This window comes from Nematolebias whitei, chromosome 5 (assembly GCF_014905685.2).
Source record: "Nematolebias whitei isolate Nwh7 chromosome 5, NemWhi1, whole genome shotgun sequence".
NCBI lineage: Eukaryota > Metazoa > Chordata > Actinopteri > Cyprinodontiformes > Rivulidae > Nematolebias > Nematolebias whitei.
Window position 1 is genome coordinate 5,179,138 of NC_056502.1, and position 22,148 is coordinate 5,201,285.

Here is a 22,148-nt window from a genome sequence, read left to right on the forward strand (position 1 = left end):
GGGGGGGTGTCATCTCTTTATGATAAAATGCTGGTGATTATTTACTTGTGTTGCACCAATCTCCTATTTCTGAGAAATTCAAAGCCCAGCACCACGTTGAGTTGTTCCTATCTTAGAGTTTCATTAAAATCCAGCGGCATGTGAGATATTTTGCTAACAGGGTTGATGCCAGTTCTTTAACTTGTCATGCACCCTTCGTCGGAGGAATAAGAGTTTGTGATGAGCAGCACGTGAAAGTTGTGTTGGGAATGACTCGGCTGCAACCGCACACGGTTTTTGGACACGCACACAACGTTGGCTTCCGTTTTTGTGCTTCCTTAGTTTGGTTAGCTGTGGCGGCCATCTTGAATTGGGGCGGGCGCCTCCAGTAATCAGTTTTAAAGGTACGTCTAAGGATTATTTCCTAAAAGTTTGATTTGGCAAATTTTTAAAGAACAAAAATTACGGAATCTGTTGATGCTCAGAATATGAGTTGAGGATCAGTCTCAGCTACTACCACACCATTTAGATGCTAAATCTGTGAAACTGACTGCGTTGCAGCTAATTATTATTATTATTTTGGTATTTGACATTTTAGATCTGACCTCACAAGTTCTTCACTTGTAGAATGTACGTCCATTGATTAATTTCCACAAGTTTCATGAAAATTCCTTCAGAGGCTCACAAGATATTTTGCTAACAGACAGACCGTGATGGTAGCTGTTAACTACCAGCGCTAATTAGGACGAGCTGAAGTGTGAAAACAGGCTCGGTGTACCACGAGCAGCATTTGGAGCAGAGCTTGAGCAATAATCAACTTCACACAAGCGTTAAAAAAAAAATCACTTATTTTTCAGTGAGATGAAAGAGCAACCGCAGAGTTTCTGCAGCGAGCGCTCTGCAGCAGGAGTTTGGCCTCTTTTTTTAATCCCTGCAGGAAATGTCTGGGTGTCAGGGAGAATTAAAGGCAGGAACCAGTGATTTTTTGTGTTTGTTCCTCTTCTTTAGTCCATACGGACACAATAAAAGACGTTTGGGGCAGATTGTTGTCATCATCACGGGGAGTTCTCACACCCGTGATTTGAATTATTTCACTTCTGCCAGGGTGGATATTTTTAGATGGAGCCCAGCTGAGCTCTGCAGCATCTCAGACCATCCAAAGATCATTTTTATTTTCATTCATGCTCCAAACAAACAGGAATGTAGAAACGTCATTGATCCCTTCACTTTTTTCACAAAAAGGACCGAGCTTCGACACATTTCTACGTCCGCCAACAAATACGAATGAGCAAGAAGTCTCAGTTGTAGGGTGCGTCCACAGAGAGCTGCAGGCCGTCACGTGCACGCCACCAGAGGCTCGTCGTGTGAGGCAGCTCTGCCAACACGTCTGCTGAGACAGCCGCCGTTTTATCCGCTGCATCAGCAGTGCTCCATAAATCCAGCTGCAAAGCAAATACTGTATTTTTCAGCCTATAAGTCACAGTTTTGTTCATAATTTGCACGCCCTGCGACTTGTACTCCGAAGCAACGTATTTATGATTTTTCCATATTTATAAACCAATTTTTGCTGAGATATGACCGTTTTCATTCATTCTGACTGAAAATGTTGAACACTACCATTTTCAGCCACTAGATGGCACTCAAACAGTATGGCATGCCATTGAGTCATGTAATAGGTAAAAGTGCCTATTAATGACACAATCAGCTTGCCATTGCCTGCCATCTTCGTCCAGCTCGCTTGCAGCAACCGTCAAATCAGCTTCATTTCTCTGCGCCGCCCTGGAGAAATGCAGTTAATTTGACCATTGAAGTGCATTTATTAAGTAAAAGTTCAACCTTTGTTATAATGTTGAGCAAACAAATAATTGTTTTTAGGTGCTTATCTTGTTAAATGTCAAAGAAATGGACAGCGTTCCTGTTTCCTGATTTCCTCCCTCAGAGCGCACTCCTGGAGCACTGAGGTGCTTTAGAAATGCAGCTGATTTGACCGTTAAAGTGAATTTATTACGCAAAACTTAGACTGAGACACACATTTACTATAAAGTCGAGCAAATAAATAATTGTTTTTAAGTGCTTATCTTGTTAATTCTTGTTAAAGTCCTCCCGTGCATGCTCCCTCGGCCGCCGTTTGGCAGCCAATCGATTTTTGGCACAACACCGCCCCACATTTCCAGGTTGTCAGCGGTGACGCGTAATAAATGTGACGTATACGGCAAATCTACTTTTTATGCATTTTTCCACTTTATTAAACATATTTGGACTGATGTGACTTATAGGGCGGTGCGACGTGTACGTTGGAAAATAAATGTGAAAGAGAAGAGAAATGATGAGTAAGACGACTGTCAGGAGTAAAAGATCGACTGTACTGCGAGTTTCGAACTGCACCTCAACTTTAGCTGATTTTCCAGAGAAAAGCTGAAACGGGTTCGGAGGATCTTGTAACGTGGTGTTGTGACTGAGCCAACGCGCCACTGAGATGACACCGAGCCGGGAGCCATGGGATTCACATAAGACTCTCCCCGAGGAGGTGTGGTTGGAGCTGAGCCCTGAAAGCTGCAGCCTCATTGAGTTAAACACCCCCCCCCCCCACCCCCCCCACTCCACAGTTGCCTCTGTGTTTGTAGGCCTGGATCAGCTGGAGGACATGCAGGACAAGGATGCAGCTGAAAAGCTGTCACTTCCTGTGTGGCTTTGTGCAGATGTTGCAGCGTGCTCGGTGCAGATGAGAAAACATGAACTGGACTGAGGTTGATTTCTAGCAACAATAGAGCCCTGCTGGGGGAGGGGGGTCAAGTCGGTGCCTGCTCCTCTGTCCTTGTGGCCAGAAAACGGGACATGAATAATTGATGGAGTTGCTCACAGAGCCTCCACAGGAGGACCCTGGGTACCCAGACCAGGCAGAAATGGAGAATATTTATTTTCTTTCGCAGTCATGAGGAGAATTAACGCGGCTGAAGTGAAAAACCAAAGCTGCTGTGCATCATCAGGTTCCCTACCTGTGTCCAATCAGCCTTCAGGGGGTCAATCTTCTGCTTCTGCCTCCAAAATATTAAACTGAAGGCCTCCAAACTGTTATGACCTCTTTCATAGATGATGTTTTTTTGTCACAGTGGAGCGTTTGAACGGCCAACACACCTGATTCATTCTCCTCGTGTGGTTTGAGCCTTTAATGGCAGCGGCGGTTCCTCGTCGGTGTGAGGGTTTGTTTAAGGAGTCCAAACAGAGCAGCCGTGTGCTGATCCTACCCAGAATGCATTGCTTCTGATGCGTAACACCGCTGGAAAGACTTGGTGATTAAAGTTTCACTCACTCATTCATTCGGTTTATTTACTTCAAACGTGAAAGTAAAATACAGAAAAAAATATTTAGAAAGAAAAATCAAAAACAAACAAATGTTAATGCAAAAAAAAAAAAAAAACCCACTACGGCTCTGTTGTTGCAGATTTTTATTTTTAATTCATTCTTTAATTATCAGCGACGAGCCTTCAACTACAGGTTTAAAAACGTTTTCTGTAACTTCTCGTTCTCCTGGTTTGTTTTAAATAAAGCACAAAGTAAAAATATAAAGTCACAATTTAGTGGTACTTGCATTGAATAACGTCTTATTGTGCATTTGGAGGACAAAAAGAGCCTGACATGAAGACGAACGGCACGTGACGTGTCGGTGTGACCAAGTGAAACTTTATTCATGTTCCTATAATTTAACTCAAACATTTTCTCTCTCGTCGATCTCCTCCGAGCCAGAACTGCTCGTCTGTTTCCTGCCAGCAGCTCCATGATGTCCTTTAAGTAAGAGATCCAGTTTCTGTCCGTGTGCCTGATGAAGAGGAAACTAAAACCTATTTTGAGCTGCTTGTTGTTAAAGTCGCTTTGAACTGACGCTGTGGAGTAAAAGGCAGCTGCTGGACGCAGAAGGTCGCGGTGGTTTTGTTTCCTCCTCTTTCACTGGCACATCGGACCTCCGAGAGCAGATCCTCTGATGAGTTGTGACCTTCTCAACAACAGAATGTGAAACCATGAAGCCATGAGACTCTTTCATTATCATTATTACTGTTTGTATTTGTTCAGATCTGACATGAGTCTAACAGTAAAAGGAAATAAAGTGCTGACATCGACGCTTTAATGATCAGATTTGGAGACAGAGGAGGATGAGGACGATAAGACGGCCGTGGTCGACCCATAGCTGAGAATCGCATCAGCAGCAAACCTGATGCTGCTTGATGTTTATCGGGTCGTCTTTGCTCCTGAGAGGCGAGCCTGCAGGAGCACAGAGCACCCGCTGAAGCTCATGACCAGGGGTCTGCAACCTGCGGCTCTGGAGCCACATGTGGCTCTTTGGTGCCTCTGCAGCGGCTCGCTCAGGCTTTGACCAAAACTAAAACAAAACAGTTCTATTTAAATTACTGCCAGCGATGAAAATGGCTAGTTTTAACAGATTTCCTGTCATTTTCAAACGTGTGAAGAATTGTACAAATACAAGGCGTAAAAACACGCGGACTGCATCATGCTAGCAGTTTGTTAGCCACTTTACGTGGACTTCCAGTCGCTCAGCGTGATCTTTCTCTCAAAACCACCAGAATGTTTGGGAATATCTTTAAGATGAGTTACTGAGAATGAATATTTGATAATACTTAGAATAAAACACAACAAAACAAAGTCAAACGCAAGTATTTATTCGTCTTTAAAATGTAACTGGATATCCATCAGACTGGCCTCATCTTATCTTATACTTTAAGTAGGATACTTAATTCTTCAACGATTAAGAGAACTCACATCGACCTGCAGAGTTCAGTGTTTTAATTTTTATAAAATAGTTAAAAATTATATGTATATTTTATTCTTTACATGATTCTGGTCTTTTCTTTTGTATTAAAATGTAAAAATATCAATAAATTTTAATATAGTTATTTTATAATATCACCCCCACTGGCTGGAAAAGCCATCTCCAACAAACTTGTAGTGGTCCACGGGCCTCCAGTTCACAGGACACAGTTGTAGCAGGTTTTGAAGCTCCGGACGTCGCAAAGTGGCAAAAATGACTTTTTATTGCAAAGGCTGCTCGTGACCAAAGATTTCCAGAGATTTTTTTTTTCACGACTGTCCAAGATGGATGAAAATCACACAGTGAGACCTCAGTTTAAGACACAGCATCCATTGAAACAGCAGCTGCATCAGTTTTACCCAGTAAAAGGCTCTTGTCTGAAAAATGAACCATTCCTGCAGGAGATCTGTTCGAATGGGAAGTTTCTGCCCGGCTTTTCCTCCCTGTCTTTTGCCTGCATGGTTCCTCTTTCTCATCATCTCTGCTCAGCAGAAGAAAATGACATTATGTAACATAACCTCTCAGCAACAGCCTGAGTGTCTGCTGGGTCCTCCAACTTGATCAGCTCCCACTTCATTTGAGATGTCAGAAACAATTTTTTAACTATTTAGTTTCACAGTAAATCTTTGCTTCGCCAACTTAAAGAGCTTTACATGTTTGGTGCATTGCAAATTCAATTACATATGTGAGAACGCAGCTCCAGCTGCAGTAGGAGCGCATTTTTAATTCAGACTGAGGTTAAAGAGGCGCTCTCACCTCAGGATCTCCGGCTGGTGAAGGACCAGTCTGGAGACGTCAGCTGCTTCAATCCAGTCAGAGGAGCCTGGAGAGTTTCTGGCTTTCACGTAGAGTCCATGGGGACGACGGAGGATCAGTCACTTAGCTCCTCAAAGAGGTGACGTTCTGTACGTAAATCACAGCTGGACCGAGCCAAAATGATTAAATACTCGTTTCTGTACAAGAGAAGGTCCAACATCAGACCACATGATCTTCACTGATTCGTCTGAACACAAATCTTAGTGAACATTTGTTCAATCTTCACTTCAACAGTCGGAATAATATATAAAATGTTCTTTGCTGCTACGTTAGTCAGGTTATGGTGATTTGAAGACTCGCTCCATGTTTTTCCTGAAGTGACGTCCTGTTTCTCCTCAGTGAGAGCAGCCGGTCAAGTGATCCAGAACCCTCCTGGGTCCTTCGGCTTGTTCGAGGCGCAAGCTGCTGGATCAATCCAGGACTCACCGAATGAATAATTCTGTTTCTGCTTGTTGTTCTGGGAGCAGGTGGGGATTCACCAGAAAAAGCCGGATAGATGCATGTTTAACTGGACTGATGATGGATGTAAGTTTAATTCAAGTAAAATGGAAAGTTAACAACAACAAAAAAAGGTGCCAACGCAGAACTAAAGCACCCTCATCATCGTCGGCTTGCTGTTTTTCAGACAATTTCTGAATAATCATCTCCTCCTGCAGCTATGCAGGAACCCAGACAGAAAGACACTGAAGCGTGCAGACTGGTGGGCTGTTGTGTGCAGCGACTTTACGTCCTCCAGCATGGGAGCTAAATGGATCGATCGAAGCCGGCACTCGGAGCTCAGGCAGACTTCAGAATAAAAGCATAGTTTTAAGTTTAAACGGGCACAGAGAGTTGGGTTTCACTTGACTGAAAGTTTAGGTTTGATGACCATTTGAAACTTTAAGTGTGAGGACGTACACATTTTAGAGCTGACCAAACTTTCCATATATTTTGCAAATGCTGTCTGTTTTACCAACTTCTCAGACGGTATCAAAACCTTGGTATTTATTTCCTCCTCTGTCCCTCGCCGACGGCTGCAGGACTGATGGTTCTCTAGCTCTGAGTCTGATCAAACTTTCAAAAAGACGCTCAGAATCACTTCTTAAGGGCTTCAACGAGCGACAACGAGAGCGGTGAGCATGCTCATAGACGCTCTCGAGGGCACTGTAAGAGTTCTGATAAGGATGGAATAATCAGCCAGTTTCCTCTGGTGAGATCCGTGAACATTCTCGAGGGATGTCAGGGAACGGCCAAGTATAACGTCTATGAGAATCCAAGAGTCCTGAAATGATGACACAAAGTTCATTCAGCTGGTTTCATCTGGTTATCAGTTGGAAATTCCTCAGGGAGGGGGTGGTGAGCATCAGATCACATGTTCTCCAGGCAAATTCAGATAAGATGACCTTCAAGGCCAGCCAAGGGAGCCAAATTCAGATAAACACACAGTTGTTTTGGGGACAGGCAGAACTTAATGACATCTACCTTGAGTCTGTGTTGGTCCACTCAGTTACAAAATGTCCAAATTACATGGCCACACCGATGGAACGTGACTGAGTAAAATCCCCAAGATCCGATCCATTCAGCCCAAAGCATTTGAGTCTGGGTACTCGAGACACGAACCAAGCCATCAAAAAGGCAAGCAGCGTGATCAGGTCCAAATTTGCTGCCGACGACTTCCTTGATTGTTGATAAAACCAGCACCAGCTGAATCCAAAAAGCAGGAACCAGTTTTCGTAAATCCCATTGAATACGCGTCCTTAAAATCCACAGATGGCAGCAGAGATAGACACATCATCAAGTCTTCAAGTCGATGAGATATACAGCTGTGTGCGTGCCAACAGGGCAAATCGGTTCACCTAAAGCCTGTCTTCTCTTTGAAGAAATGTTGTCAATTGTGTTGAGGGACCAACCGATCAAAACAAGTCCACAATTATAGTTCGGAAGATGCAAGAGAGGCTCACAAGCAGTTTCACAGACAGACAGAGCAGCAAAGCAAAGCGGAGAGGGAGGGGAAAAGCATCCGATCTCGGCGAGAGCAAGTGGTGAATGATTGAGCTTGGTTATTTAAGGTCGACACTTTTGTTTTAGCTGTTTATGATTTTTCTTCTGAGTTAATTTGATTGAGCCTTTTCTGCTTGGATAAGGCATGGATCATTTTCTGTCCGCTGACAGCTGATGAACATGAGCTTTTAGCTTCATCCGGTAAAACAAACATCATGGATTGTCCCACATTATTTAAACAAACACTAATCCTGAACAGGAACGGTCGCATATGTTTAGTTCGGCACGCTGGCCGAGTAATTGAACACGAGACGTCCACTGAAGCACGCAGCTCATCCATCCATCTGAATCTATCAGAGCTTCAGGGTTTTAGATCTTTGGGAATGCAGTAAATATTAGCAGGACTTGCTGTTTTAAGCTGGTGCAAGCAGGAGTGTTAGTTTGTTTTTGTACCCGTGACCCCTGGAGCTGCTGATGCTCTACAAGACGAAGGGTCAGAGGTCGCAGAAGAAGCTTCTTCTCAGTCGTGTTGATTGGAACTGTCAGCTCCCTGGAGATGAACAGTTTTTTTTTCCCTGATCCTCCTACGGGAACTGTTAAATCTCTTCAAATAACTTCAGTTTTGGGTCCATCTGCAGTCGTCCTCCTGGGACTTCCTGTCCAGGGGGACATTTCCTCTGCTCTGAGTGAACACTCCAAAGGTGTTTGTTGTTAACAATCGGTGAACCATCTCTCATCAAGGAGAAACTACGTGCTGAGCAGATGTCAGGGTCCGTTAAATGTTTTTCCTTCAAACCCATCAGGGGCGAGGGACACCCTGGACAGGTCGCATGTCCATCACAGGAACTCATGGAGACGAATGAGACGATCATTCACGCTCTCACTCACACCTTGGGACAGTTTCGAGTTAAACCTAACATGCATGTTTTTGGTCTGTGGGAGGAAACCCATGCATGCATGAAGAGAACATACAAACTCCACCCAGAAAGACCAGGAGTTGATCCTGCAACCTTCTTGCTGTAAGGCAACAAGGCTAACCACTGCGCTGCCGTGCAAAATGTGCATAATGGTCTGGATTTTTGTGTTTGTTCTGCTTCAATGGTATTGGATGGGTTCCCTTTTCTAGCATTCACACTATCTGGCTGAACAACCTGGGGTTGCATTTCCTCTTGCGTCCACAGCCTGGGAGGCTGGCCACAGCCCCGTGAACCTTCTACTTTTTAACAATGTGCTCAGAGGGACTTGGAGATGGTCTTTACCTTTAACACAGACATCTATAATCTTGTTCTTGAGCTCCTCAGACAGCTGTGTTCAGTGTGGTGCACACATCAACGCTGCGCTACAGTGTCATGTTTGTTTCCTTTAACATTTGAAAGCTTCTATGAGCTTAAAACAAGTCAAACACATGACTGTACTGCAAAGATTAATTGCCTCTTTAAGCGTACCAACAAATTTGTCTGTATTATTTTAGTTGATCTTGGTAAAATAAACAAAAGCTTTCTTTTTCACATTTTTAGTTTACTCTTATCCTAAAGGCATGCATGTATATATGGACTGTAAATGAACTGTACTTATATAGCGCCTTTCTATCTTATCCAGATACTCAAAGCGCTTTACAACACAATCCGTGTCCTCATTTATCCATTCATACAGCACTCTACTAGATCTCTACAAAGCTAATTGAACAAATCATTCTAAAGAGACTAATTGGTATAAAGTTAAACTAAAACAGCTACAATTCTATTTCTCAATGTACGAAGATTTAAGTCTAAACACATGAAAGCCTGCACAGTTCATTGCTTTAGTTTAAAAATGAAACTGGCAAAAATAATATATATATATATATATATTGTTTGTAGTTTTAGTTTTTATGTTTTTAGTTTTATAATTTCACACCTACCGGCCAGAAAAGCCCACTCTAACAACCATAAAGTGGCCCATGGGCCACCAGTTGATAATGACAATTGTAGCAGGTTTTGTGGCTCTGGACTTTTTTAATTTAGTGAACGAAGTGGCAGAAATTTGGATTGTAACGGTTGCAGAACCCTGTATTAGACAATTGCTTTTAACTGAGTCACTAAGGGGACCAATTAGTGAATTTGAGTCAATATGTGGCTCATTTTTAATTCATCATAACAGTCCAGAACCAATTCTCACTGAAAAGGGTTTTTAGGTTATTTCCTTTTTTTTTTTTTATTATTGTTAGTTTTATTGTTTGATTTGGAAATGCACTCTTCCAAAAGCCCAAGCAAGGACTGGACTGTCATTATCTAAAAGGCCTATGTACAGAAACCATGATAATAGTATTTAATATGTGTTACTGTTGTATATCCACTTCTTTTTACAAATACATTAGAAATAATTTTTACGGTTTCATACGGGCTTTTCTTAAGAACGGTATTTTCTCTGTCAGTGACTCAAACAGGCAGGATCTCAGTGACAGAGAATGTCGATATAATTTTCTATCATAAATATGATTTTACAGATCTAAATTGTGATCTTGAACACATAAATGCAACATGTTGCAGCTAACACAGCTAAGTGTAAGAGCCACTCGTTCATTTGTTCTTAGCTCACGGACTTTACAGCATCAGATTCACCTGAAATGACCTCCGGATTCAATTAGCAGCTCCTTAAAGATGGCAGAAGTGCTGAGTCTGATAACATCTCCTTCAAATGTTGAAGCAGTACGATTCCCATCAGCCCTTGGTGTTGCAGTACGTGTTTAGGAATCTAACTACATCTGCACACATCTGTGCTCAGCATTCACTCGGTATTTTCACAGAAATTGTGTGTTCTCTAGTTGAATGCAGAGTTCGAGCTCTGCCTGACTGTTCCTCCCTGCCTCAGAGTTTGGTGCAACCTCTTCACTTCTCCTTCCTCTTTGCTCCTCCTCAGGATTTGGTGTCGGAGTGCTCCGGCCTCGGTGCAGCGGTGCAGAAAGCTGTCCATGTGCTGATCCCTCCTGTCCTCTGCAGCATCTCAGCACCACCTCTGAACATCCAAGATGGACGACGACGGGCGCTACCGAGACGGCCGCTCGGACTTCATCCGCGGCGCCAAGGACATCGCCAAAGTTGCCAAGAAGCAGGTCGGCAAAAAGATGGGGCGTGGTGTGGACAAAATGACGGACGAGTACACCAAACGCTCCTACAAGCGTTTTGAGGAGGAAGACGATGACGATGATTATGCAGGCGTGCCAAGCGGCGATGGTGGATATTACCGGAATGACAGCCGAGCCAACGACGACGAAGGCCACAGTGACTCCACCGAGGGGCACGATGAGGACGATGAGATCTATGAGGGTGAATACCAGGGCATCCCACGGGCCGACTCGGGTAAGGCCGGAGGGATGGACGGGGTGACGGCTGAGGCGCAGCAGTTCAGGGACCTGTCGGCCTACGAGGGCGAGCGGAGGAAAGACCAGGAGGAGCTGGCCCAGCAGTACGAGTCCATCCTGCAGGAGTGTGGCCACGGAAAGTTCCAGTGGACCCTCTACTTTGTCCTGGGAATGGCCCTGATGGCGGACGGCGTGGAGATCTTCGTGGTCGGCTTTGTACTGCCCAGTGCAGAGAAGGACATGTGTCTATCTGAGCCCAACAAAGGCATGCTGGGTAAGAGTTCCAGATTTACCTTCTTTCCTCCCATTAGATATAAAAATAAAACTAATTCAACGTTTCAGCACTAACAGACACAAATACCAATTAACTGTCTTCTGAAAGTGAAAGACTGATACATTTATTCCCAAGCTGCTCAAGTCCAAAAACCAAAACCTCAGTCTTGTCTGAGTTTAGAATATTAAGGGTCGTCCAGGTTTTTATGTATAAATATAAGTAGCTGATTGGATTCATTGGGTTTCTTGGACAAATATAACTGTGTATCATCAGCATAACAATGAAAAATTACCCCATGCTGTTTAATAACTTTACCTAATGGAAGCATGTATATATATAAGGTAAAGAGTAGTGGTCCAAGTACTGAACCCTGAGGAATTCTATGAGCAAGTTATATATATGAAGATTTATTATTAAGCAATCTGCTGGCTCCCTAGATAAATAACGCTATTAATTGACTTTATATGGATATGCATGTTTCTGTTCAGTGCCCTGAGATTCTGTTGTGATTTAACGCTATATAAATAAACTGAATTGAATTGAATTGGTTGTTAGATATTTATCTAGACTGGTCCTGGGTTTTTTTTTAAATCTGCTCAGAGACTGGATTATAATGAAATTATGACCCGGTTCTGACTGGGTTAAACCGGGCCAGCAACTCTAAAAGAGTTTCCCAGGAATTCAATATCCGTCAAGGACTAGAGTTTATTTCTGATTGCAACATCACGTAGAAAGGCTCTTTGAAGCACCGTCTCATTTTTCCCGTTAACTCACGTAAGATCCGTTGAGATCACACTTAGTCACGCCCCCTCATACACGTGACAGGTTCAGCTCCCCTTCTGCGAAGGGGGAGTCTAGATCCTATAACTGCGTAATGACACGGAACATCGGCCTTCCGGTCCCTGATCCCGTGTCGAATTGTACCTGAGAGGCCAGCTCTGTTACTGTCCTTTTTCCTGCCTCGATTTAATGTAATTAATAAAACTTACTTCACGTCTCCTTGAGTTATTGATAGTGTGGGTTACCGCTTCTGAGGGAGGGGTGAACTGGGAGCCTCAGCGGCTGGAGGTGGGGCCTGGGGGTCCAGAATAAGACCCGCAGGACACACACTGACCAGCAACAGTTTGGTGCCGAAACCCGGGATGAACCAGGGACGTTTAGATACAACAAAACAACAAACTTTTCTTTCAGCTTGTCTGCTCTGGTTTGTCTTTGCGCTTGTCCAAGTGCAGCCGTTTAGGATTTAAGTGCCTGTACAAAAACTGAACAGCAGCGCAGGTGCAGACTGAACTCTCAGGCGCTCCAAACGGTGTCTCCTGCCTCAGCTCGGCTGTTCGCTTGTGTTCCTGCGTCTAAAACAAACTGCGGGGGTTCTTTTTTTTACAACTGTTTGTCTTTCTGTCGAGGGTCTAATCAGGAGGACAATTTAAATTGTGATTTTTAGTTTAAACAAGCGTTTTATATTCAGCACAAAATTTAATGTATGAACAAAAACTGTTTTTTTTTTTTTTATGTAGCTCTATTCAAAATGTTCATGAAGTAAACGGACCCTCAGCTTAAAGGAACGCACATCACCCGCCACTTTTCCTGCCAAAGTCTTGAACAGAAGTCCTGCGCGGTCTGTGCACGCTCTGAGCGTAGGTTGGAGATGACTCACAGCTACTACCACACCAGATTTTAAAACGATAGCTTTTGTGGTTTTTAAGGTTGATTAGCTGTGGCGGCCATTTTGAATCAGGCTGATCAGGCGGTGGGCAATAATGTCTCAAAGGATGGAAACAAACTTGTGCCAATAAAATCAAACTGTTTGGTTTGTTCTTTATTTTAGCCCTGCAGTGTTAAGTTTTTCTGGGTAAAGGAACTCCATTCTGGAGACATGACCCCCCCATCCCATGCTTCTGTTACGTAACAGCCCTGACTCATGCTAAAGAGCCTTATTTTTGCTCTGACTTCTCTGCATCCCATGATTCCTGCTGTTTTCTCCACTGACCCCCACCCTCCTGCTCCATCAGCGCAGTCTGGACACAGTCTTTAACCGGACGCAGTCGGGTGGAAGCAGGCATTGTGCACCAAGTGCACGCAGGAGTGACGCTCGGACTCTGCTCATGTTGGAGCTGCAGAATATTAACACCCCCCTCACACACACACACACACACACACACACAACTAACAGCAGTGAGCTTTTAAGGAATCCCAGAATAAGACAAATACTGTAACAGACTCAACTCTGTCTGCTCCTCGTCTCCTCCATCACAGAGGAGAAGTGTGCTTGAGGATGAAAATTCAAAGCAGGAAGTCCAGAGTGGCTGAAATGAAATGGTGGTGCAGCCAGAGCCCCCTCACAGCAGTTGTCATTGATTTGTCCTTCTCATGAAGCTGCAGTGGTTGCAGCTGCGTGGAGCTGCAGTTTGTTTGTGGCACAGCTCACTGCAGACACAGACAAGCAAATATTCTCAAATGCTTCAAGATCACAGTCATTTCATGGTGTATTCCCACCCTCCTGCTTTAATCTGTAGCTTTGCTGTAATGTGCATCGCCTGGTTGTTGCCGTTCTGTGGCAAGCCCTTTGTGTGTTTATTCATTATCCTTAACATGTAGCATCACTTTTGCCTGCTAGTTTACAGCTACGCTGCACTAGCTGCACATTTGCTTTAGTTCAACACACTCTTACTAGTGAGACTTGTTGCTCAACTAGTTGCAGCAGAAGTCACATTACTCTGCGGTTTTGCTGCAACTAGTTGGCTTTACCACATCAGTGTACCGCTGAACCAAACTAGTTTACAACTATGTCATTCACGTTAACTTGTAAACATCCAAAACTCTTCCTTGTTAAAAGATTTGCAGGCTCAATCATCCAGGTAGATAACACAAAAAGGTTAAATCATTTCATCTGGACCAGTTTCTTCCATGTTAACTAATCAACACAAATGAGACCTCCTGGTTGACTAGTGACGGTCAAACGTGTGGACTACAAGTGAAACTGCTTGATTTGTAAACTCTGAAATGCTCATTGTTTCATACGTTTTCTTTTATTTTACTAGTGTAGCTAATAAATGTCAACAGGTCAATTTGTGCACCTAATTGTTAACTAGTTAACTGGAAAGGCTAAATTTAGTTGCACTTGTTGATTAGTAAGGAGGAAAATATGTTATATAACGTACAGAGCATCTTGACTAGTTAAATTTTTAGGTTGCACTATAGTTGTCTAGTGGTAATAATTTGTGTTGACTCGTTAACATGTAATGGTTGTGATGCTTACTAGTTAACTTGTAAAGCAAAGATGCTAACTAGTTTGATCCAGTGGTCCAATAGCACATTCAAAAGCAACAAGTTGGGATTTTTGGTGATTAATCGGGCAAAAATACTAACGTATGATTTCTGCTTTAACTGGTAACTTAAGGATCTTAATTAAATGTGCAGACAGCTTGCCATACATTTGGAGATGACTTTCAGCTGCTGGTGCTCTGTTTTCCTGAGGCAATCATGAACCTTTCCGTATTCTAATGTGTTCGTGGCCTTTAACTTTGATTTAGTCACTGAAATCAGGGAGGAAGAGAACCAGATGGGATGAAGCAAGATGGCAGAACTAACTGGACCTGACTCATCTACTGGTTCCTGTGGGACAGAGGAGGTTTGGTGTTGTTGACTGCTAGCTACCCACAGAACACCTGTTCCGGCCTCTCTGCATTGGCTCCTCGTGCATTTCAGGAGTCTTTTTTTTTTATTTTGGTCAGGGCACTTCATGGTCAGGCTCCTAAATATTTATCGGACCTTTTAAAGCCTCTCTGTCCCGTCAGGACTTTGAGGTCTTCAAATCAAATGTTGCTGATGGTACCAAGAACTTACTTTAAAGCACGTGGAGACAGAGCATTCCAAGTGGTGGCCCCGAGGCTTTGGAACGCTCTCCATCTGTCACTGAGCTGCTTAGATTCTCTTTTAAAAAAGATCTTAAGACATCTATTCAGTTTTAGTTAAATTTAGTTTACTTTTTCTTTTTTGTTTTGCTTGTGATGTTTGTGATGTTATTGTCTGTGAAAGGTGCTATAGAAATAAAGATTACTAACTCAGCTGAGGGTTGTAGCAATTTTTGGATGACGTAAAAATGGCATTCACTACATATTTGGACAGAAAATGCAAACCAGCTTGGAGTGAATTAAAATATTTAGTTTGTATTTTATAGGAACAGAAAAACAAGTTTTTATCATTTTATTTTATATTCAATTTGTTGTTGCTGTTTTAATATCAAAAACCGACCAGTCTATTTGAAGACGTTTTTCCCTTAATTAATAATCACGTCTTGGATCTACTTAATTTGTCTCTAATAAACTATACGAACCACAGAGCTTTAAGATCGCTGTAATTAAACCTTTACTTAAGAAACATAAACTTGTCTCAGGAATCCTAGACAATTATAGATCTATATTTAATCTAAGTTTCATCTCAAAAATTCTAGAGGAAATAGTTGCTGGTCAGTTACGTGATCATCTACAAATAAATAATCTGAAGAGTTTCAATCAGGGTTTAGAGCTCAGCACTGGATCTGCACTGGTGAAAGTTACTAATCAGATTCCCATGGCCTCTGACAACGGACAGGTGTCTACACTGGTCCAGTCTCCGTGGATTTAAATAATATCTGCAAAAACTCATCATGAATGAAATCTGTTCTGTTCAGACCTGCACATTTTCCTTCCAGACTCAATGAGTAACCTAAAAAAAGTAAAAACCCAGACAAAAATTAATTTTTCAAAGCACTTTTCATTAAAACAACATCTTTTGTTGACTTAAAGAGACCTGCCTGTGGATGTTCAACTCCTTTGTTCTGCCTCCCTCCTGGGATTTTTAATTCAACTACATATTATAAAGTCAGAGCTGCTGTTTTTCAGCGACGACAGACAGAGCTTTAACATTATTAATTATATTATTACTTGTGCTATTTGCTTCTTGAGAACAAGCAGATTGGACTTTTTATGTTAAATTGCTCATTGAGAGAGAAGTGAAGAACGTTGAATCCATTTTTCTGCTCATTTTTTTTACTTTTTATCACAAATCTCTCATAAAATCAGAAAATGTTTACAACGAGGGATGTGACGTTTCCTTCTTAATTAAGATGTGGAACCAATTAGGGATTAGGGAATCGCTCGCTTGCTGTTACCTTTCTGATCACACTGTTATTGATTAGTTATTGTCAGTTCCAGTGAAACCAGTGAAAAGCAAATCAGGGGCTGACTGCTAACTATTACTTCAATCTAAATGTGATCAGGAGTTTAGTTACTGCTTAATTAGCAATTAGTTCTCATTAGTTCCTGCACTTGGAAGCACATTTCTGCATCTTTTATTCTGAGGTGTTTCCATGTGGTAAAGTAAATAAATGGCACATCCTCTGAACGTCTCTGTACAACGTCTCCATACGTCCTCTCAGAGCTGGACCTGCTTCAGTCAATAAATGGATTCCGGTGGAGAAAAAGACGGGAGTCCCGTTAAACCGTCCCGTCATGTTAGATTTGTAGCTCTTCTTGATTGTGCACGAGTGAGTCCACGTGCATTTACAGCAGCCCGCCTGCGACCGGATCAACACGGTAAAGCAACGTGGCCTCAGGAATTTTATTGGATGAAGTTTAGGAGCACCAAATTTAAAAAATGTTACAACAGACCCCGCTCCAAACATTAATGCTCATCTAATAAAATAATAGTGATCATCCATATTTATTGATTTGTTTTATTTGACCTTTATTTTACCAGATTAAGTACAAACACAAGCTGGGATGTGTAGCGATCTGCATTCCTTGAGTCCCGTTTTATTCTTTTGAAGTCACCTCACCTCACAGCTCTTCCTCCCTCCTCCAGGTTTGATCGTGTACCTGGGGATGATGGTCGGCGCCTTCATTTGGGGCGGCCTGGCGGATCGAATCGGCCGACGACAGACTCTCCTCATTTCGCTCTCCATAAACAGCGTGTTCGCCTTCTTCTCGTCCTTCGTCCAGGGCTACGTCTCCTTCCTGTTCTGCCGCCTGGCCTCCGGTGTCGGGTAAGGAGACGGATGAGCCGCACATCTGGAACACGACCGCTGTGATGCGTCAAACTCATCAAACAGCTCAGAAAACACTTTCTGGGTTTGTTTTTCAGTAAACAGTTAAAATATTATTTGTCACGCTCTGATATTTTCTGATGTCTTTCCAAATATACAACCCAGATTAGTAATTTACTGCAGCTGGAAGTGAAGTTTTTATGATTTCTGTGCAGCTCAGGGCCAAATGAGCCATGGAGGGGTTCAGGTCTGGATGGTTGGGGGTGTTAGAGCTTCAGATATGTAATGAAGTTATATTTTTTGCAACCTTCCAAGTGTCATAAAAACACAAAGCAGACCCACACAAGCGATATAAGGATATAACGATTATAACAAATTTCCAAATCTTGACCAAAATCTTTTGCTAACTGTAACTTTTAATGCCTAATAAAGAAGTAGGATTACATCAAAGTGAACACAGAATGAATTTAGAGATGAATATAAATTATAAAATGTGTTTTTAACTCGTCAATTCCCCTTTTTTATCTGTATTACTTGTAGATGAGCGCTGTCTTTGCTCTCCCATCTTCCCCGTCATTTACGTTCCTCCCACGAGCATCGTTCATCTTTTAATCTCCTCCCTCTGTGGACCTCCTTCTGTAACTCTGCAGCATCGGCGGCTCCATCCCGATTGTGTTCTCCTATTATTCTGAGTTCCTGGCCCAGGAGAAGCGGGGCGAGCATCTGAGCTGGCTCTGCATGTTCTGGATGATCGGAGGCATCTACGCCTCGGCCATGGCCTGGGCCATCATCCCACACTACGGTGAGAGAAACAAACATCTCCGGTTCGTCATGACCGAGCTGCAAGTGTTTGTGTTTATCAGGCGGTGAGTCATTTTAGATCATGTTCGGGGTTCTTCAACATGTTCAGCAGTCAGTTTAAAGAAACCCTAAAGTCTGAATAAATGTACTGCAGGAGGTTATTTGCTCTCCTTTCTGCCTCTCCTCCTGCAGGCTGGAGTTTCCAGATGGGCTCGGCCTACCAGTTCCACAGCTGGCGTGTCTTTGTGTTGGTGTGTGCCTTCCCCTCTGTGGCGGCCATCTCTGCCCTCAGCACGATGCCCGAGAGCCCCCGCTTCTACCTGGAGGTCAGCCTGTCCACGCGCTCCCCTCGACGCTCGTAGCAGTCTGTGAAGACATGCACGCTGCTGCACGCCAAATTCAAACATCTGTAACCCCTTAGTGCTAGCAGGAGGAGTCGGGCACGACTCTCAGCTACTACCACTCCAAAGTTTAGCTCAACGTGATTTAGTTCTGCATCTGTTTGTGTTCTGATCTGCTGAAAAATGTGTGGCTCCGTGCTCCCGCTCCTTCACAAGCATTTCTCAGTTAATTCATGGGAATGTTGTGTTAGTAAAACTTTGACACGCTCTTCTACATTTCTCCAGGAAATTCCTGCTTGATACTTTTATTTCCCTCCCCCCAGAACGGGAAACACGACGAGGCGTGGATGATCCTGAAGCAGGTCCACGACACCAACATGAGGGCTAAAGGGTATCCAGAAAGAGTCTTCTCTGTGAGTTTCATTTGTTTGAGCAAACGTCCGTGCACGCACGCAGAAACTGTGTTCCTACAGCAGGTTCTCTCCTCCTGTGGGCGGGAGTTTCCAGACGTGGGGTCTTGTTTTTAACTTTTGGATTATAGAGTGGAGCAGAGTGGGGGGGCGTCTCACCGGACTCTCAGAGTCTTTTGGCTTGAATTTTGAACGTGTTCAATAAGTTGTGCAACAACTTTCCTCCCTGAGTAGTCCCGGAGTCGTTGTAGCATCTTGAGTCCTTCTCAGTTTAGTGTCTGCACATTCCAGACCGGGTACATCTTAGCCTTGTGCCCATCAGAGCCAAAGTCGCAGGTACGATGTGTGCGGAGGTGGACAACAAAATAATGTGCATGGCCAAGAGGCACATTAAAATAGAGCATGATGTTTACACATCTGGAGCGTAAAGGGTTGTAGCTTGGTCGCCAACGTTCAGAATTCAGTGAGAACGCAACAGAAAATTTGCAACAAGGTCGCAGGTTCAACTTTAAACTGTGGGTGGGAGAGGTGAAGCACCTACACCTGCTTCCACCCCCATTTGCCCCACACTGGGCCCTTGAGCAAGGCTCTTTACCCCCACCATCTGCTCCCCCGGGCGCCCTCGATGTCAACTCCCTGCTCCCTGGTTGCGTCAGGAAGAACTTCCGGAGTAAAACAATCAAGTCTTGGAGCGAGCTGTGCAAACCTGCTTGATATAAAATATGACATTCATCTAACCTCAATAAACATTAGAATATTGTGACAAAAATATAATTTATTACTCTTTCTGCAATAATGAGGACCATCATTAAAATACTTGCCTGTGTTTATTAATAATGTGTATCAATAATAATAAATATAAATCTGTTAATTCGACAATAAAGTCTATTTGTTTTTATTCTGTAGATTTGGGGAACCTTTCAAAAAAGCTAAATAAGGAATAAGAAATGTTCAATAAACAGAAAAATAACGTGGTCAATGAACGGAGGGCTGTCTGACTCCAGGTGACGACCATTAAGACGGTGAAGCCGATGGACGAGCTGGTGGACGTGGGAGACGGAGCTGCCTGGCACCAGAAGTGGAGGATTAAACTCTCCACTCTCTTCCATCAGGTGAAGACACATTTGAGTTTTTTTTATTTTAACGAATCCTAATTTAATTTAGTCACGTTTCAGTTGAAAAATAGAGGATGAATGCAGAGTAAATGTAAGTTCCCTCAGTACTGAGCGCTCGTGGTGAGTGTTTGAGATGTTTCAGTTCGGGTTTGTCTCCTCCGAACGGTTTCTGGACAGAATCTATTTGTTCCTCAGCTGACAGTTTGCTTTCTGACAGCACATTTTTACTTTATTCCTCTGCGCTTCTGATTTATTTTAGGTGTGGAATAACTTCCAAACCGTTTTCTCTCCCGAGTACCGCCGCACCACCTACATGATGATGGCCGTGTGGTTCTCCATGTCCTTCAGGTAGGACCGCGCAGTCATCGGCATATTCTGAAACTTCTCCTAATGGCAGTTTCTCTGTTGGTAATACCAAAAAAACACAAGGAAAACTAACATGTATTTAATATCCCGCTCATCTTCCTCCATGAGAATCTGTGAATTATCAAAAACAAATAAAACTTTCAACTTTAGCTTTTAAAAACTAAATTAAACAAAGAAAAGTAAAATTCTCCTCCAGCTGTTTCTTATTCAGACCTTTACAGTCTTTATCTGCATCTGTCACGTTTTTGAGATATGTTGCTGCCATAATGTTTAAAATGACCTTATTTCTTTCTTTAAAGTGATACAATTTCTTAGTTTTAACATTTAATTTGTTTACTATTTACCTTTTAGATAAAATGTGGGGTTATGACATTTGCAAACTGTTTTTATTCACGTCTCAGCATTTTCAGGAATGATATTGTTCAGTGGACTTAATTTTGTGTAAATTAAAAACAATAACTCGTTATTGCAATTTGCCGTATTTGTAAGAATTATTCGTATCCTATAAATGTTTACATTTTACAGTTAAGGCACATAAACCAAAGAAAGCAAATAAAGATGGATGTGAGTCTACTCGCACCGGGCAAAAGTGAAACCAGAAGGTTTGGATTACTGGAGCGGCCATATTGTATTTTTGTAGCCAGACTGTGCACACTTGAGATGTGAGGCTGAAGGCCTCACCTACCCACCTGCACTCAATCAGTAATCTTTTATAAGCAACAGATAAATAATTACGACTAATTAAAGAACGTTTTTATTTGAACGTACAGCAGCAAGGAAAGAGCAGCGTGAATAACAGAAGCTAACTTTTAGAAAAGTTGTCTAAGGTGTATTTTGGTTTGAATTAAATGTCCCATCTGTCTTTGTAGAGGGACGAGGTTTAAACGTGAGACTGGGTTCAGCCTCTAGGGGGGGGCGGGGCTTGTTTTGTTTAGGCTTCAACTTCTGAGTTCTGTTCCAGTGTCCAGTCTCCTGTGGTCGATGGTAGACGTATGAATGTGGCAGAACATCAAAACGATCAATTCAGATTCTGTGTTTGGAGTTATCTTTTTTGTAAACAAGTCCTCCGTCACACCATAACTAAAGTCACAATCAGATCTCGTTCTTGAACCTTCAGCCACCAGAACTCAGGACTACAGCAGCAGCGTCTCTGACTCTTGTCTTCTTTGTCCAGCTACTACGGTCTGACGGTGTGGTTCCCCGACATGATCAAGTACCTGCAGAAGCAGGAATACGCCTCACGCACCAAGGTTTTTGTCAAGGAGAGAGTGGAACACGTCACCTTCAACTTCACGCTGGAGAACCAGGTCCACCGTCAGGGCCAGTACTTCAACGACAAGTGAGTCTGCTCCATTTCCTGTTGACGTGGAACTCCAAAGACCTGGTCGTTTTCTGGTGATAAGGAAACAGAAATGAAACTTAAACCTTTTTTGATTCTTTGAACTTATGGAGCCTTTATTGTCTAACAATGTTTATTTAAACCTCTTTGTGTCTCCTTCATTCTCGTGGGTGTTTGTTTTTGCAGGTTCATGAACATGAAAATGAAATCGATGGTGTTTGAGGACTCTCTGTTTGAGGAGTGTTACTTCGAGGACATCACTTCCAGCAGCACCTTCTTCAAAAACTGCACCTTCATCGCCACCCTCTTCTACAACACCGGTAGGAAGCACAGACTGAAATACACACTGTAACACAATCTGTAACACACTGTAACACACTGAAACACACACTGAAATACACACTGTAACAACTCTGTAACACTCTGTAACACACTGAAACACACTGAAACACACACTAAAATACACACTGAAATACACACTGAAATACACACTAAAATACACACTGAAATAAACACTGAGACACACACTGAAACACAAAC

General features: G+C 42.9%; 1 protein-coding gene across 1 annotated transcript in view; it reads left to right on the plus strand.

The window, feature by feature from the left end:
• The window catches only part of sv2a (synaptic vesicle glycoprotein 2A), a 31,392-nt gene that overhangs the window by 4,519 nt on the left and 4,725 nt on the right, over nucleotides 1-22,148 (plus strand). The window contains exons 2-10 of the mRNA XM_037676720.1: nucleotides 10,496-11,211; nucleotides 17,056-17,236; nucleotides 17,887-18,038; nucleotides 18,230-18,363; nucleotides 18,702-18,791; nucleotides 19,793-19,900; nucleotides 20,163-20,251; nucleotides 21,444-21,608; nucleotides 21,795-21,928. Of these exons, the coding sequence (XP_037532648.1) occupies nucleotides 10,605-11,211; nucleotides 17,056-17,236; nucleotides 17,887-18,038; nucleotides 18,230-18,363; nucleotides 18,702-18,791; nucleotides 19,793-19,900; nucleotides 20,163-20,251; nucleotides 21,444-21,608; nucleotides 21,795-21,928 (1,660 nt within the window). The 5' untranslated portion in view covers nucleotides 10,496-10,604. The remainder of the gene's footprint in view (nucleotides 1-10,495; nucleotides 11,212-17,055; nucleotides 17,237-17,886; nucleotides 18,039-18,229; nucleotides 18,364-18,701; nucleotides 18,792-19,792; nucleotides 19,901-20,162; nucleotides 20,252-21,443; nucleotides 21,609-21,794; nucleotides 21,929-22,148) is intronic.